Here is an 18453-nt window from a genome sequence, read left to right on the forward strand (position 1 = left end):
CCCCGCGGGTAACCTGCTCCCCGCCAAAGTATAACATTGGAAACCTTTCCCGGGGCAGCTGGTGGTGATTCCACCAGTCACACCCCGTCGCGACTCAGCTTTTGTTGAACTTGTCCCATTACCGTCTGAGTGTGGCCCAATGCCCCTGTTGTCGCTCTAATCTCTCCTGCCTCCCCCCCCCATCACAGACCGCCCCTTCCCGTTTCCCAGCACTTCCGAAAGAACCTGTTACACCTCGAACTTTTCCAGTTCTGACGAAGGGTCACTGACCCGAAACATTAACTCTGTTTCTCTCTCCACAGATGTTGCCTGACCCGCTGAGTGTTTCCAGCCGTTTCTGTTTTTTATATTATATATTATATCAAACGGGAAGCGTATCTGCTCTTTAAACGCTGGCGGTCTGCTCCTTCAGCGGCGGGGATGAAAGGGCAGTGTTCCAGACTGCAGTCCCTCTCTCGCGCTCTCTCTCTCTCTCGCTGCCGTATAGAGAAGGAGCCACCTTCCCCCGCCTCACCCTTCCAGCCGCTGGATTTCGGGCCGGGTCTCCACCTCTCCCCGGGACTCGGAGCGAGCCCGCGTATACTCGCTGGTCTGCGCCATCTGGCGCCGGGCGCTCAACCTCCATATTTTGAAAGCCAAGTACGAGTTGACGGAATAGACTCCTGCGGCCAGGAACCCGAACACCTGCCGGAGGAACGGGAGGAGAAAGAATAAGGGCTGGTCCGTCTCGTAAAGCAAAAACATGCAGCACAGGAACAAACATTAAAACACTTGAGTTTATATAGCGCCTTTCACGACCATCAGACGTCCCAAAGCGCTTTACAGCCAATGAAGTACTTTTGGAGTGTAGTCACTGTTGTAATGTGGGAAACAGGGCAGCCAATTTGCGCACAGCAAGCTCCCACACACAGCAATGTGATAATGAGCAGATAATCTGTTTTAGTGATGTTGATTGAGGGATAAATATTGACCCAGGACACCGGGGAGAACTCCCCCACTCTTATTGCCGTGGTAACTTTTACGTCTACCTGAGAAGACAGACAGGGCTTCAGTTTAACGTCTCTTCCGATAGATGGCCCCTGCGACAGTGCGGCGCTCCCTCAGTACTGCCCCTCCGACAGTGCAGCACTGCCTCAGTACAGCCCCTCCGACAGTGCAGCACTCCCTCAGTACTGCCCCTCCGACAGTGTGGCACTCCCTCAGTACTGCCCCTCCGACAGTGCGGCACTGCCTCAGTACAGCCCCTCCGACAGTGCGGCATTCCCTCAGTACTGCCCCATCCGACAGTGCGGCGCTCCCTCAGTACTGCCCCTCTGACAGTGCAGCACTCCCTCAGTACTGCCCCTCCGACAGTGCGGCACTCCCTCAGTACAGCCCCTCCGACAGTGCGGCACTCCCTCAGTACTGCCCCTCCGACAGTGCGGCACTCCCTCAGTACTGCCCCTCCGACAGTGCGGCACTCCCTCAGTACTGCCCCTCCGACAGTGCGGCACTCCCTCAGTACTGCCCCTCCGACAGTGCGGCACTCCCTCAGTACTGCCCCTCCGACAGTGCGGCACTCCCTCAGTACTGCCCCTCCGACAGTGCGGCACTCCCTCAGTACTGCACTGGGATTGTCGGCCTGGATTATGTGCTGGGATCTCCTGGTCGCGAGAATGAGCCAAGCCTGACACTAACAGGGTCCTATTCCCTAACACAACTTGGAAACTGAACCAAAATTAATCTCGATGAATTGCTTCAGTACCTCCCCAAATATAAGGCTGGCCAATCAGAGGGAGTGTTTAGGATGAGGTATGAGGGCCTTCAGTTACGTGGAGAGGCTGGAGAAGCTGGGGTTGTTCTCCTTGGAGCAGATGAAGTTCCAGGGGGAGATTTGATCGAGGTGTTCAAAATGATGAGGGTGGTTTGATAGAGCAAATAAGGAGAAACTGTTCCCGGGGGCAGGAGGGTGGGTAACCAGAGGGACACAGATTGACGATAATCGGCAAAAGACCCAGAGGGGGAGATGAGGAGAATGTTTTTATGCAGCGAGTTGTTGTGATCGGGAATGCGCTGCCTGAAAGGGCGGAGGGAGCAGATTCAATAGTAACTTTCAAACTGGGAATTGGATAAATAGTTGAAACGGAATAACTTACAGGGCTGTGGGGAAAGAGCGGGGAGTGGGACTGATTGGATCGCTCTGTCACAGAGCCGGCACGGGCTCGATGGGCCGAATGGCCTCTTCCTGTGCTGTGTGATTCTAAGGGCATCTGCCCAAAAACTCAGTACACCAATCATTCTCCTACATTACAACAGTGACTACACTTGTACTGCATTGGCTGTTAAACGCTTTGGGACGTCCGGAGGTCGTGAAAGGCGCTATAGAAATGCAAGTCTTTTTCTTCTCTTTCTCTGCCCTCTTGTGAACCCATGACGAGGGGGTACAGGTGAATGTATCACCTGACACAAAACGCCATACTTCACAGGGAAGCTTAGATGGTGCGAGTTGGCCAGCTATTTGACTGTGAAGGCCATCACAGCTGTAATGTATTTGCTTCATGGGTTCTGGTTTAAGAATTCATAGCAACACATTGCTATTAAGAACTAGTTGGTTTATTAGCAAAGGTTTAACAATCACACTACATATTACCAGTTCATCCACCAGGCTCACAACAGCATACCTCATCGTGGATCCCCCAAAGCCAACTGGCTGGGGTTTTATTGAGTCTTGTGAACATCACTTGACTGGCTAAGCCACTCACAATGCAACAACTCCTCATGGGTGCATATATTACACCAGCTGAGTCCGATCATCATACCCAACGGGGATTCTTGACCAGGAGCAAAGGCCCGCCTTGTTTTCCCAAACTAACCTTTCTCGCCCAGGGGCACTGAAGCTAATTGCAGCTCCTGCCACCGGTCCATGCTGTGATTAATGAACTCAGGCCGGGCAGCGAACCCTGTGGTCAATACAGGCCGGGGTTTGAATCCTGTGGTCAGTATAGGGGGGAGATTGAAGCCTGGACCGATCCCGTTACTGGGGGGGAACAATCCCGTTACTGGGGGGAACGATCCCGTTACTGGGGGAAACGATCCCGTTACTGGGGGGGAACGATCCCGTTACTGGGCATGGAACGATCCCGTTACTGGGGGGGAAACGATCCCGTTACTGGGGGGGGGGGAAACGATCCTGTTACTGGGCATAGAACGATCCCGTGACTGGGCATGGACTGAGCCCGTGACTGGGCATGGACTGAGCCCGTTACTGGGCATGGACTGAGCCCGTTACTGGGCATGGACTGAGCCCGTTACTGGGCATGGACTGAGCCCGTGACTGGGCATAGACTGAGCCCGTTACTGGGCATGGACTGAGCCCGTTACTGGGCATGGACCGAGCCCGTTACTGGGCATGGACCGAGCCCGTGACTGGGGAGACTGATCATCCTAGTGGGAGCATTGCCCGGGACCCTGTGGTCCTTGGGCTGGGGACTACCCCGGGGTAACTTACCACAGCAGCGATCTCCCCTTTCCTCTTGTGATTCATGGCTGCCAGGACGATGGCGGCGATGAAGAAGACAACAGCACTGATCACCGTGTTGATCAGATCCTGAGAAACAAGCAGATCAAATATTGACTACAGGGGGAAGAAATGACTTACAGAAACCGATTTCAACAACAACTTGAATTTATATAGTACCTTTAACATAGTAAAACATCCCAAGGGGCTTCACAGCAGTGTTATACACAAAACCTGACACCGAGCCACATAAGGAGATATTAGGGCAGATTTGGTCAGAGGGAGGTTTTAAGGAGCGTCCTAAATGAGGAAAAAGAGAGAGGCGGAAAGGTTTAGGGAGGGAGTTCCAGAGCTTGGGGCCCAGGCAGCTGAAGGCACGGCCACCGATGGTGGGGCAACTAAAAATGAAATTGCTCAGGAGGGCAGAATTAGAGGAGCGCAGACATCTCGGGGGGTTGTGGGGCCGGAGGAGATTACAGAGATAGGGAGGGGCGAGGGCCATGGAGGGATTTATAAACAAGGATGAGAATTTTGAAATCGATGCGTTGCTTAACCGGGAGCCAATGTAGGTCAGCGAGCACAGGGGGTGATGGGTGAGTGGGACTCGGTGCGAGTTAGGACACGGGGCAGCGAGCACAGGGGGTGAGGGGTGAACGGGACTTGGTGCGAGTTAGGACACGGGGCAGCGAGCACAGGGAGTGATGGGTGAGCGGGACTGGGTGCGAGTTAGGAAATGGGGCAGCGAGCACAGGGGGTGATGGGTGAGCGGGACTTGGTGTGAGTTAGGACATGGGGCACAGGGAGTGATGGGTGAGCGGGACTGGGTGCGAGTTAGGACATGGGGCAGCGAGCACAGGGGGTGATGGGTGAGCGGGACTTGGTGTGAGTTAGGACATGGGGCAGCGAGCACAGGGGGTGATGGGTGAGCGGGACTTGGTGTGAGTTAGGACATGGGGCACAGGGAGCACAGGGAGTGATGGGTGAGCGGGACTCGGTGCGAGTTAGGACATGGGGCACAGGGAGTGATGGGTGAGCGGGACTCGGTGTGAGTTAGGACACGGGGCAGCGAGCGCAGGGGGTGATGGGTGAGTGGGACTCGGTGCGAGTTAGGACATGGGTCAGTGAGCACAGGGAGTGATGGGTGAGTGGGACTCGGTGCGAGTTAGGACACGGGGCAGCGAGCACAGGGAGTGATGGGTGAGTGGGACTCGGTGCGAGTTAGGACATGGGTCAGTGAGCACAGGGAGTGATGGGTGAGTGGGACTCGGTGCAAGTTGGGACACGGGGCAGTCGAGTTTTGCATCACCTCAAATTGATGAGGATTTCCCCCTTCTACTCGACAATGTTAGCTGTACTTACAAACATTTAATCAAAGGTCACAACCGCAGCCAGTGACAGCAGGTAGCGCTTTCACCTCTCTGTGTCAGAAGGTTTTGGTTCAAGTCCAGCTCCAGAGGCTTGAGCACAAAATCTAGGCCGACACTCCAATGCAGTGCTGAGGGAGAGCCGCACTGTCGGAGGGGCAATACTGAGAGAGTGCCCAACTGTCGGAGGGCCGCACTGTCGGAGGGGCAGTACTGAGAGAATGCCGCACTGTCAGAGGGGCAGTACTGAGGGAGTGCCGCACTGTCGGAGGGGCGGTACTGAGGGAGCGCCGCACTGTCGGAGGGGCGGTACTGAGGGAGTGCCGCACTGTCGGAGGGGCAATACTGAGGGAGTGCCCCACTGTCGGAGGGCCGCACTGTCGGAGGGGCAGTACTGAGGGAGTGCCGCACTGTCGGAGGGGCAGTACTGAGGGAGTGCCGCACTGTCGGAGGGGCAGTACTGAGGGAGTGCCGCACTGTCGGGGGCAGTACTGACGGAGCGCCGCACTGTCGGAGGGGCAGTACTGAGGGAGTGCCGCACTGTCGGAGGGGCAGTACTGAGGGAGCGCCGCACTGTCGGAGGGGCAGTACTGAGGGAGTGCCGCACTGTCGGAGGGGCAGTACTGAGGGAGCGCCGCACTGTCGGAGGTGCCATCTTGCGAATGAGACGTAAATGCGCCTTTCATTACCTCAGGACGTCCCAAAGCGTTTTACAGCCAATGACGTCACTGTTGTAATGTGGGAAACCCAGCAGCGAATTTGCACGAGAAACTCCCACAAACAGCACGGTGATAATGACTGAATAATCTTCCCCCAGTTTAAATTTGGGGCCCTTCAACGGGCTGTGTGGCTCACTGAAAGTTTTGTGCATGTGTGTAATTTCACAATGAAAGACCACTCCCGGGCTGAGGGAACGATGATGAACTGCAAGCTCCCACACACAGCAAATTTCAAGATCAGATCATTTCTTTGAGTGATGTTGATTGAGGGATAAATATTGTCCAGGACACCGGGGATAACTCCCCTGCTCTTCTTCGAAATAGTGCCGTGGGATCTTTTACATCCATCTGAGAGAGCAGACAGGGCCTCGGTTTAAGGTCTCATCTAAAAGACGGCCCCTCCGACAGTGCGGAGCTCCCTCAGTACTGCCCCTCCAACAGTGCAGCGCTCCCTCAGTACTGCCCCTCCGACAGTGCGGTGCTCCCTCAGTACTGCCCCTCCGACAGTGCAGCGCTCCCTCAGTACTACCCCTCCGACAGTGCGGCGCTCCCTCAGCACTGCCCCTCCGACAGTGTGGCACTCCCTCAGTACTGCCCCTCCAACAGTGCGGCACTCCCTCAGTACAGCCCCTCCGACAGTGCAGCGCTCCCTCAGTACCGCCCCTCCGACAGTGCAGCACTCCCTCAGTACTGCCCCTCCGACAGTGCAGCACTCCCTCAGTACAGCCCCTCCGACAGTGCAGCGCTCCCTCAGTACGGCCCCTCCGACAGTGCGGCGCTCCCTCAGTACCGCCCCTCCGACAGTGCGGCGCTCCCTCAGTACCGCCCCTCCGACAGTGCGGTGCTCCCTCAGTACTGCCCCTCCGACAGTGCGGCGCTCCCTCAGTACTGCCCCTCCGACAGTGCGGCACTCCCTCAGTACCACCCCTCCGACAGTGCGGCACTCCCTCAGTACCACCCCTCCGACAGTGCGGCACTCCCTCAGTACCACCCCTCCGACAGTGCAGCACTCCCTCAGTACCACCCCTCCGACAGTGCAGCGCTCCCTCAGTGCTGTGGGGGAGGGGGGGTGTGTGAAATTAGCCTTGAAAAAGAAAAGGCAGTGGAGATTGTTTAGACTCTGCACATATGAGAAATACGGGACAGGAGCCAATGGAGAGTCAGTGTTTCCAGTCGAGCGAGCCTGTGTGTCAGGAGACCGAGATCATTTGATGAGAGACGGTGGGGAATACCATTGAGGAAGGACAAGATTCAATGGACCTAATGGCCTGCGTTAGTGGATTCTGAGGCTGCAGAAGAATATTCCTAAAATCTAAACTAAGATGGAGAAGCCTTTAGGCACATGATCTGCAGATTATAGTGAGTTCCAACTGTACAGCACAACTCATCTGGAATGTGCTTCCATATAAAACACTAACCACATGGATCTTAAACCTCGCAAACGGAATTGTTGACATTTTTGTGGTTCCTGCTTTAATACGTGTGCACAGGAACATGTCCTTAAACTTCGCCCGACAATAATGTGCAAGTGAATCATCTCCTGGCTCACCTCACATATCAGAGTGGTTCCCTCTCTCCCCCACACTGGACTGCATAAAACGCTTCATGTCTTCTCCAGTTTCCTTCATCGTCACTGGCTGTCACTCCTCAGTCTCCCCCCTCTCCCCCCCGTCCCCACCCTCAAATGTGTCGAGTGTGGTCCACACTTGACCAAGTGGTCATCATTCAGTGAGCGCTGGTCGGAGTTTTGGCCAGAGGCACACCATCGTCAAGTTCAGTGTCCATCCACACACACTCTCAGACACACACACCCTCACACGCACAGGCACACACACACCTTCACACGCACAGGCACACACACCCTCACACACCTTCACACGCACAGGCACACACACACACACCTTCACACGGAGACACACACACCTTCACATGCACAGGCACACACCTTCACACGCACAGACACACACACCTTCACACACACCCTCACATGCACACACACAAACACACCTTCACACGCACACACACAAACACACCTTCACACGCACAGACACAGACACACACACACCTTCACACGCACACACACACACCTTCACACGCACAGACACACCTTCACACGCACAGGCACACACACACACACACACACACACGCACAGACACACACACCTTCACACACCCTCACACGCACAGACACACACAATCTCCAACACACACCCTCACACGCACAGACACACACACACAATCTCCAACACACACCCTCGCATGCACAGACACACACAAACACACCTTCACACGCTCAGACACAGACAAACACACACCTTCCCACGCACAGACACAGATACACACAATCTCCAACACACACCCTCACGCGCACAGACACACAGAAACACAATCTGCGACATACACACCCATACACACAAATAAACAGCCGTTTACCCATTTGGTTCCCATGCCCCTTCAATCCCATCTCCTTCGCCCACCCATCAATCTCCTCTTGAATGTTGACACAGTCTCTGCCTCAACCAGTCGATCCCACAGCCTCACAACTCTGTGCGAAGAGGTTTCTCCTGCTCGATAAACTTTTGGGAATGAAGGGAGTCAAGGGATATGGAGATCGGGCGGGAAGATGGAGTTGAGGGCGAAGATCAGCCATGATCTTACTGAATGGTACAGCAGGCCCGAGGGGCCGAATGGCCGACACCTGCTCCTAATTCTTGTCGTTAGGGGAAAAAATTCGGCCCCGCCTCAGTTGGGGCGGTAATTTTAGCGCCTTGACAAAGCTTGCACTCCCCGCCCAGAAATCTGTCGGAATCGGGCGAAGAGCGATAAATTAGGCCTTGCACACCCGAGCTGGTGGGGGGGGGGGGGGCACTAACGGAAATGCCAGCGCTAAATTTAACTGAGCTATTGCCCATGCGCCAATCTCCGACTGCAATCCCGGCAAAAGCCGGCTCTTAAAGGCGTGGCGTAGTAATGCACCCGTTAAAGTTTTCAAAATCACTTGTTTTCAAGCTGCTCGGTTATGTCTGTCTGCCACTGCAAACTGGGAGTTTCACACACCGTGCTGTGTGTAAACCTTGCACTGACTGTGACTGAGACTCACACCGTGCTGTGTGTAAACCTTGCACTGACTGTGACTGAGACTCACACCGTGCTGTGTGTAAACCTTGCACTGACTGTGACTGAGACTCACACCGTGCTGTGTGTAAACCTTGCACTGACTGTGACTGAGACTCACACCGTGCTGTGTGTAAACCTTGCACTGACTGTGACTGAGACACACACCGTGCTGTGTGTAAACCTTGCACTGACTGTTACTGAGACTCACACCGTGCTGTGTGTAAACCTTGCACTGACTGTGACCTCCCAGGGAAGCGTTTCCTCGTCCCTTTAAGTAGTAGCAGTATTAGACGTTCCCTCGAAGCGAGGATGACTTGCTTCCACATGAAAGGGATGAGTTCACAGGTGTTTCAATGAAGGACCTAATATTCTAGATCCTGAACTACATCCTGAAGGGTGGAAGATGCGTGTGCGTGGATTTGTTTAACGTGTGGTGACCGTTGCACACCAGCCACCACACGGGTTTGTGCAGTTTTGGTCACCTTACTTAAGGAAGGATATACTGGCTTTGGAGGGGGTACAGAGACGATTCACTAGGCTGATTCCGGAGATGAGGGGGTTACCTTATGATGATAGATTGAGTAGACTGGGTCTTTACTCGTTGGAGTTCAGAAGGATGAGGGCTGATATTATAGAAACATTTAAAATAATGAAAGAGATAGACAAGATAGAGGCAGAGAGGTTGTTTCCACTGGTCGGGGAGACTAGAACTAGGGGGCACAGCCTCAAAATACGGGGGAGCCAATTTAAAACCGAGTTGGGAAGGAATTTCTTCTCCCAGAGGGTTGTGAATCTGTGGAATTCTCTGCCCAAGGAAGCAGTTGAGGCTAGCTCATTGAATGTATTCAAGTCACAGATAGATAGATTTTTAACCAATAAGGGAATTAAGGGTTACGGAGAGAGGGCGGGTAAGTGGAGCTGAGCCCACGGCCAGATCAGCCATGATCTTATTGAATGGCGGAGCAGGCTCGAGGGGCTAGATGGCCCACTCCTGTTCCTAATTCTTATGTTCTTATGTATGTTCTTATGATCCAGTGGCATTTAAGTAGCCACCAGTTAGCGACTGTTTTTCCGGACCTAATTTACCGACCGGGGCACAAGCGTGCGCGTTGCACGAGGAATACGTCAGGATCGGAGCGATCGTCAGCAGCCAGGCGCTACAGGTTAGTGCCCCGGGAGCCGCTAACGAATTTTCGGTCGGGCGCTAAATGCTGCGTTCCCAGTGGTTAAGCTCCAACGCTCCCTCTGGACGCTAACTGAGGTGTTAGACAACCGAAAATGCAGCCCTTAATCTCTTACATTTAATCTTGCTTCTCTGGCTCCTCATTCTTGACCCCTCAACCACTGGAATCAGTCTGCCTCTATCCCTGTCACATTCTTTCTGAATTTTAAACAGTTACCATCACAGGAACAGGGGGAGGCCATTCAGCCCCTCGAGCCCATTTCCCTTTTTTTTTATAAGCAGATTGTTGATCCTCCCCTCAACTCCATATCCCTCGATACCCTTACCCAACAAAAACCTATCAACCTCAGCCTGGGAAATCACCACTGACCCCCAGCACTCACTGCCCTTTGTGGGGAGAGTGCCAGATTTCCCCGAGGCTGTGTGTGACAAAGTGCTTCCTAATTTCACCCCGAGCTTTGCGTTGTTCAAACAAAAGACGATCCTTCGTATGTGTACTCTCCCATACCAGGCAGCATCCGATGAATCACCAGCCCATACCCGGTACGGTACCGCAGTGGCTATGTTACTGGCCTAGGAAGGAAGGAAGGAAGGAGGGAAAGAACGACTAGGAAGGAGGGAAGGAAGGGTGGATTGGAGGAAACGAAAGACTTGCCTTTATATAGCGCCTTTCACAACCACCAGACACCTCAAAGCGCTTTACAGTCAATGAAGTACTTTCGGAGTGTGGTCACTGTTGTAATGTGGGAAACGCAGCAACCAATTTGCGCACAGCAAGCTCCCACACACAGCAATGTGATAATGACCAGATCATCTGTTTTTTTGTTGGCCCAGAAATTGCCGAGGCTTCCCGCGGGCAATTGCCTCCGACCTGAAACATTTCTACGCAAGTACCCAGTGGTCCGTGAGGAGCGCGGGATTCCGGTCGGGAGACCTTCTCTTCCCGCGGAGATGGTGCAGTCATGTGTGACTGCTCAACCAGTCAGGGACAGTATTCTCAATTAATAGCAACGGAAACTCCGTATCTACAAATTCTTGTTGCTATTAATTGAGAAAAAAAAACACAATAACACCAAATAAAAAATAAAAAAATACACCTCACATAATTAAAATTAATTGAAATTAAAGTTAATAAATATCTTAGAGAAATTATTTTTTTCCGAGTTTCTAAAAAGTTTTTTTAATTGTGGTTTAAAATAAAGTTAATATCGTGGGCAGGATTTTAAAAAATAAAATGTGTTTTTTAAATGTAATCTTATATTTTTGTATGTTTTAAAACTCTTGCCCCTGTAACAGTAGGCGATGTGTCTGCTTTTATCAGGCGCAAGAGCTTTGAGGACATTGGCTGGGCACGATATGGGTAAATCCCATAATCTTTCCCGTGCAAATGTTCTCGCTCCCGAGATACGGATCATCTGTCGAGCTCCAGCCTGATAGATCGGAAAAGCCGGTTTTCAGCGCATGCGGATTGGTTGAGCAGTCACACGTGACTGCATCTTCTGCATCCCCGTAAGGACTCTGGGCCGTTATGTTGATTGAGGGATAAATATTGTCCAGGACACCGGGGATAACTCCCCTGCCCTTCTTCGAAATAGTGGCCGTGGGATCTTTTACATCCACCTGAGAGAGCAGACGGAGCCTCGGTTTAACATCACATCCGATAGATGGCACCTCCGACAGTGCGGCGCTCCCTCAGTACTGCCCCTCCGACAGTGCAGCACCCCCTCAGTACTGTCCCTCCGACAGTGCGGCGCTCCCTCAGTACTACCCCTCCGATACTGTAGTGCTCCCTCAGTACTGCCCCTCCGACAGTGCGGTGCTCCCTCAGTACCGCCCCCCCGACAGTGTGGTGCTCCCTCAGTACTGCCCCTCCGACAGTGCGGTGCTCCCTCAGTACCGCCCCCCCGACAGTGCGGTGCTCCCTCAGTACTGCCCCTCCGACAGTGCGGTGCTCCCTCAGTACTGCCCCTCCGATAGTGCGGTGCTCCCTCAGTACTGCCCCTCCGACAGTGCGGTGCTCCCTCAGTACTGCCCCTCCGACAGTGCGGCGCTCCCTCAGTACTGCCCCTCCGACAGTGCGGCGCTCCCTCAGTACTGCCCCTCCGACAGTGCAGCACCCCCTCAGTACTGTCCCTCCGACAGTGCGGCGCTCCCTCAGTACTACCCCTCCGACACTGTAGTGCTCCCTCAGTACTGCCCCTCCGACAGTGCGGCGCTCCCTCAGTACTGCCCCTCCGACAGTGCAGCACCCCCTCAGTACTGCCCCTCTGACAGTGCAGCACTCCCTCAGTACTGCCCCTCCAACAGTGCGGTACTCCCTCAGTACTGCCCCTCCGACAATGTGGTGCTCCCTCAGTACTGCCCCTCCGACAGTGCAGCGCACCCTCAGTACTGACCCTCCAACAGTGCAGCACTCCCTCAGTGCGGTGCTCCCTCAGTACTGCACTGGGAGTGTCAGCCACGATTTTCTGTGCTCAAGTCTCTCGGTTCATGAGTTGTACCAACCAGCTACAAAGAACAGCGGTTCAAGGCGGCGTCTCACCACCACCTTCTCAAGGGGCAATTAGGGACGGGCAATAAATGCCGGCCTTGCCAGCGACGCCCACATCCCATGAACGAATAAAAAAAAATATATCAACCGTACTCTCTTCCCATTACAGCATCCAGCTTATAGTTAAATACTACTGCCAGCAACACATTCCAGTTCGATCAACCTTTATATAGAGAAAGATTTCCTGACATCTGTCTTAAATTATCTCTTCCTTTGCTACCTCTAAACCTGACTACTCCTACGCATTCCTGGCTGGCCTCCCACATTCTATCCTATGCAAACTCTAGGTGATCCAAAACTCGGCAGCTCATGTCCTAACTCGCGCCAAGTCCCGCTCACCTATCACCCCTGTGCTCGCTGACCAACATTGGCTCCCGGTTAAGCAATGCCTCGATTTCAAAATTATTATCCTAGTTTTCAAATCCCTCCATGACCTTGCCCCTCCCTATCTCTGTAATCTCCTCCAGCCCCACAAAGCCCCCCCCCCAAGATCTCTGCGCTCCTCTAATTCTGCCCTCTTGACCATCCCTGATTATAATCGCTCCACCATCGGTGGCCGTGCCTTCTGTTGCCTGGGCCCCAAGCTCTGGAACTCCCTCCCTAAACCTCCCCGCCTCTCTCTTCTCCTTGAAGACGCTCCTTAAACCTACCTCTTTGACCAGGTTTTGGTCGCCTGCCCTAATATTGCCTTATGTGGCTCAGTGTCAAATTTTGTTTGAGTGGCTTCTGTGAGGTAGTTTGGGACGTTTTACTACGTTAAAGGCGCTATATAAATACAAGTTGCTGATGTTCCTAGGCTGGTGTTTCAGAGCACTGCTCACTTCCTGTGTCGAGCAGGGTAGCCGGATACCTTGGATATCTCCAGCAGCTCAGCATTGTTCACCATTTCTGTTCCGGGGGATCGAGAGCAGTTCCCGTGCTTGTAATTTGGACGCGTCGACTAAAATAGGGACATTTCTCCAAGCACAGATCCACCATCTGCTCGACAGTCCACTGGGCTACACCCTGGTGTAAGTCTGTCCTTTGATCTTTGGATTCCTTCTTAACTTCGTACACAGAATTACATCGAATCTCCAGCCCAACCGCTCCGTGCCGGGGTTTATGCTCCACACCAGCCCCCTCCCACCCCTCTCCATCTCACCCCATCACCGTATCCTTCTATTCCTTTCTCCCTCATGTGTTTATCCAGCCTCCCCTTAAATACATCGATACTATTCACCTCAACCCCTCCCTGTGGCAGCGAGTTCCACATTCTCACCGCTCTCTGGGTAAAGAGGTTTCTCCTGAATTCCCCATTGGATTTATTGCTGACGATCTTATATTGATGGTCCCTAGTTTTGGACTCTCTCACAAGTGGAAACATCTTCTCTATGTCTACCCTATCGAACCTTTTCACAATTTTGACTCCCCAAAGCCTTTCCACCATCTACAAGGCACAAGTCAGGAGTGTGATGGAACACTCTCCACTTGCCTGGATGAGTGCAGCTCCAACAACACTCGAGAAGCTCGACACCATCCAGGACAAAGCAGCCGTTTGATCAGCACCCCATCCACCACCTTCAACACTCACTCCCTCCACCACCGGCGCCCCCTGGCTGCAGTGTGTACCATCTACAAGATGCACTGCAGCAACTCTCCAAGGCTTCTTCAGCAGCACCTCCCAAACCCGCGACCTCTACCACCTAGAAGGACAAGGGCAGCAGGTGCATGGGAACACCACCACCTCCACGTTCCCCTCCCAGTCACACACCATCCCGACTTGGAAATATATCGGCCATTCCTTCATCGTCGCTGGGTCAAAATCCTGGAACTCCCTCCCTAACAGCACTGTGGGAGCACCTTCACCACACGGACTGCAGCGGTTCAAGAAGGAGCTCACCACCACCTTCTCAAGGGGCAATTAGGGATGGGCAATAAATGCCGGCCTTGCCAGTGATGCCCACATCCTGTGAATGAGTAAAAAATAATCATTTTAAAGACTATCAGGTCACTCCTCAGCCTTCTCTTTTCTAAAGCAAAGAGTCCCGGCCTATTCAACCTTTCCTGATAAGAATATCCTCTCAGTTCTGGTATCATCTTTGTAAATCATTTTTGCACTTTCGTCAGTGCCTCTATATCCTTTTTTCTAACACGGAGACCAGAACTGTGCACAATGCTCTGAGTGTGGTCTAACCAAGGTTCAATACAAGTTTGATATAACTCTTTAAATAACACTGTGGGTCTTTGTGTACAGGAATAGCTGTTGTCCAGTTTGTACTTTTCAGAGCATCAACTAACATCTAGTTTGCCGTGCCAAATAACTCCCACAAACTCAAAGAGCTATTTTTAAATATTATCTTCCAAGCAGCTCTCCATGGAAGTAAACTGAAAACTCAAGATAGTTAAAACTGGTCAGGCACGAATTTCCTCTCTGGTTCCAGATTATATTTAAAGTAAAACTAAACAATATACATTTCACACACAGGGTTTTCTACCCACAACATCTTATCCAGATATTTCTGTGCTGATAAAGTTGCAGAGAATGTACAGCAGGGTCCGTGTCGGTGCTTATGCTCCACACCAGTCCCCTCCCACCCCTCTTCATCTCACCCCATCACCATATCCTTCTATTCCTTTCTCCCTCATGTGTTTATCCAGCTTCCCCCTTAAATACATCGATACTATTCGCCTCAACCCCTCCCTGTGGCAGTGAGTTCCACATTCTCACCTCTCTCTGGGTAAAGAAGCTTCTCCTGAATTCCCCATTGGATTTATTAGCGACTGTCTGATATTGATGGCCCCGAGTTCTGGTCTCCCCCACACGTGGAAACATTCTCCCCATCTACCCTATCGAACCCCTTCATAATATTAAAGACGTCAATTAGTAATATTGTGAGATGGAGCCCAGAACTGTGAGCAGTACGCTATGGGCTAACCAAGGCTCGATACAAGCGCAAATAACTTCTCTGCTTTTCAATTCTGTCCCTCTAGAAATGAACCCCAGTGCTTTGTTTGCATTTTCACAGTTGCAATATATTTGCTGCATGGGCTCTTTGCTTAAGAATTCATCGCAACACATTGTTATTGAGAACTAGTTGGTTTATTAACAAAGGTTTAACAATCACACTACACATCGTGTATGCAGATGGAGCAGGGGTACAGTAGTTTAGTGATTATGTCATCGGACCAGTAATCCCGAGGCCTGGACTGATGATCCAGAGACCCGAGTTCAAATCCCACCACAGCAGCTGGGGAATTTAAATTCAGTTAATTAAATAAATATGGAATTTTTTAAAAAGCCAGTATGAGTAATGGTGAAACTACCGGATTGTCGTAAAAACCCATCTGGTTCACTGATGCCCTTTAGGGAAGGAAATCTACTGCCCTTACCTGGTCTGGCCGATATGTGACTCCAGACCCACAGCGATGTGGTTGACTCTTAACTGCCTTCTGAAATGGCAAGCGAGACACTCCGTCGTACCAAACCGCGACAACAAAGTCACAAGGTTCAGGGAGGCGGCTCACCACCACCTTCTCAAGGGGCAATTAGGGATGGGCAATAAATGCCGGCCAGCCCAGCGACATCCACATCGCGTGAATGAATCCGTTTTTAAAAAAAGAGTGGTCCCAGTACTGATCGCTGTGAAACATCGCTTTCCTCGCCAAGGGTTACGAACATACGGAAACATACGTACAATGACAGACCATCAGTCCATCGAGCCCGTCCCACACAATCGCGATACCTTGTGTATCACACATACACCCCACCCCCACCCCAAACCATGTGATCTCCTGAGCGAGGCAAATAAACATTAAAAAACCCAGGCCCCAATTTGGGAAAAGACAATCTGGGAAATTTCTCTCCGACCCATTACTGACACTTCCACCCTGGCGAGTGCCCAGAGAGTGAATCAGGACCTCCCCGATACTGGTCGTGATGATCTCGGCTTTGAGCCAAGCAGAGGCTCGGTTGTCGTATGGTCACGACCTCATTCTCTTTATATCTGGCTTGTGACCTAATATTGTCTGTTTGCAAGCTGTGCTGGACCACAATCTGAGCTGCTCTGTGGGCAGAACAAAGGGCTGGATTGCTTGTGGCCGAGTCACCGTTGATCAATTCGGGGGCTGGGACTAATCCTGGCCGCTGACTCCTTGCTGTTTATTGAGATTATGCTCAGTTCTCCAGCTCCCTTCGACCTGCTCATGGGTCATCTTTTAATTCAACAATCAATGTTCTGCTAATCGCCACGGTAATGGGCATGATGGTTTGGGCCATTTTTATCTTCTTTTTTTTTTTGGCAGACGCGATAGGGTATAATTATAGCGGACACACAAGGTTAGTTTAGGCTGTGGGACCTGCGCAGCAGGAATGATACCAGAACCGAGAGAAGGCTGAGGGGCTGGCCTGATGGAGGGCTTTCCAATTATGAAGGGAGTCAATAGAGTATACGTGGAGAAGGTGTTTCCATATGTGGTGGAACCCAAAACTAGGGGACATCAATATAAGAGAGTCACTGACTAATCCAAGAGTGAATTCAGGAGAAACTTCTTTACCCAGAGAGTGGTGAGAATGTAGAACTTGCTACCACATGGAGGGGTTGTATAAAAATATAACAAATAGGAGCCATTTGGCGCCTCGAGCCTGCCCCGCCCTTCAATAAGATCATGGCTGATCAGATCCTCGACTCAACTTCCGCTCCCCATAACCCTCGACTCCCTTATCGTTCAAAAATCTGTCTCTCACCATCTTAAATACATTCAATGACCCAGCCTCCACAGCTCTCTGAGGTCGAGAATTCCAAAGAAATTGAGGCGAATAGTATACATACATTTAAGGGGAAGGTAGATAAACACATGAGGGAGAAAGGAATGGAAGGATATGGTGATGGGGTGTGATGGAGAGGGGCGGGAGGGGGGTGGTGTGGAGCATAAACCCCGACACGGAGCGGTGGTGTCGAATGGGCTGTTTCTGTGCCGTAAATATCGTGTAATCCTGTGTAACTTGTTAAGTGGCACATTACAGTGCAGATCAGGTGTAGCCCACTCATGAACGGCCTAAGACTCTCTGTCCAGCTTCTCATGTCAAGAATGGCCACCAAAGGGTAACAGGTAAGCATGGAATTCTACCACCAGGGGTCAGCACCTTCAGGGGATGGAGGAGAGAGAAAAGAGGGACAAGAGAATAGGCTCTGTGATGGTAAATTGCGAGGGTCAATGTGGGACTATGTTAGAGTCATAATCATAGGCTCACAGCACAGGAGGCGGCCACTCGGCGCATTGTGCCTCTGCCGAGTCTTTGAAAGAGCGATCCAATTAGTCCCACTCCCTCTTGCATACAGTTTTGGTCTCCTTATTTAAGGAGGGATATACTTGCATTGGAGCAGTTCAGAGAAGGTTCATGAGGTTGATTCCTGGGATGAAGGGGTTGTCTTATGAAGAATGGTTGAGCAGATTGGGCCTATACTCATTGGAGTTCAGAAGAATGAGAAGTTATCTTACAGAAATGCATGAGATTCTGAGGAGGCTCGACAGGGTAGATGCAGAGAGGATGTTTCCCCTCGAGGGGGTATCTAGAACTAGGGGGCATAGTTTCAGATTAAGGGCCCACCCATTTAAAACGGAGATGAGGAGGAATTTCTTCTCTCAGAGGGTCATGAATCTTTAGAATTCTCTGCCCCAGAGAGCTGTGGAGGCTGGGTCATTGAATATATTCAAGGCTGAGAAAGGCAGATTTTTGAATGATAAGGGAGTGAAGGGTTATGGGGAGCGGGCAGGGAAGTGGAGCTGAGTCCATGATCAGATCAGCCATGATCTTATTAAATGGCGGAGCGGGCTCGAGGGGTCGACACCTGTTCCTATTTCTTATGTCCTTTCCCCATATCCCTGCAATGTTTTCCCCTTCAACTATTTATCCAATTCCCGTTTGTAAGTCACTATTGAATCTGCTCCCACCGCCCTTTCAGGCAGCGCGTTCCCGATCACAACAACTCGCTGCGTAAACACATTCTCCCCATCTCCCCCTCTGGGTCTTTTGTCGATTATCG

The 18453-nt window shown here is 51.9% G+C and overlaps 1 protein-coding gene across 1 annotated transcript in view; it reads right to left on the reverse strand.

Annotated features, from left to right (window-relative positions):
• The window catches only part of cmtm4 (CKLF-like MARVEL transmembrane domain containing 4), a 102584-nt gene continuing 84131 nt past the window's right edge, over nt 1-18453 (reverse strand). Inside the window, exons 3-4 of the mRNA XM_070897045.1 lie at nt 3488-3586; nt 1-684 (exon numbers count right to left, since the gene is read on the reverse strand). Of these exons, the coding sequence (XP_070753146.1) occupies nt 511-684; nt 3488-3586 (273 nt within the window). The 3' untranslated portion in view covers nt 1-510. The remainder of the gene's footprint in view (nt 685-3487; nt 3587-18453) is intronic.

This window comes from Pristiophorus japonicus, chromosome 13 (genome assembly GCF_044704955.1).
Source record: "Pristiophorus japonicus isolate sPriJap1 chromosome 13, sPriJap1.hap1, whole genome shotgun sequence".
Classification (NCBI taxonomy): domain Eukaryota; kingdom Metazoa; phylum Chordata; class Chondrichthyes; family Pristiophoridae; genus Pristiophorus; species Pristiophorus japonicus.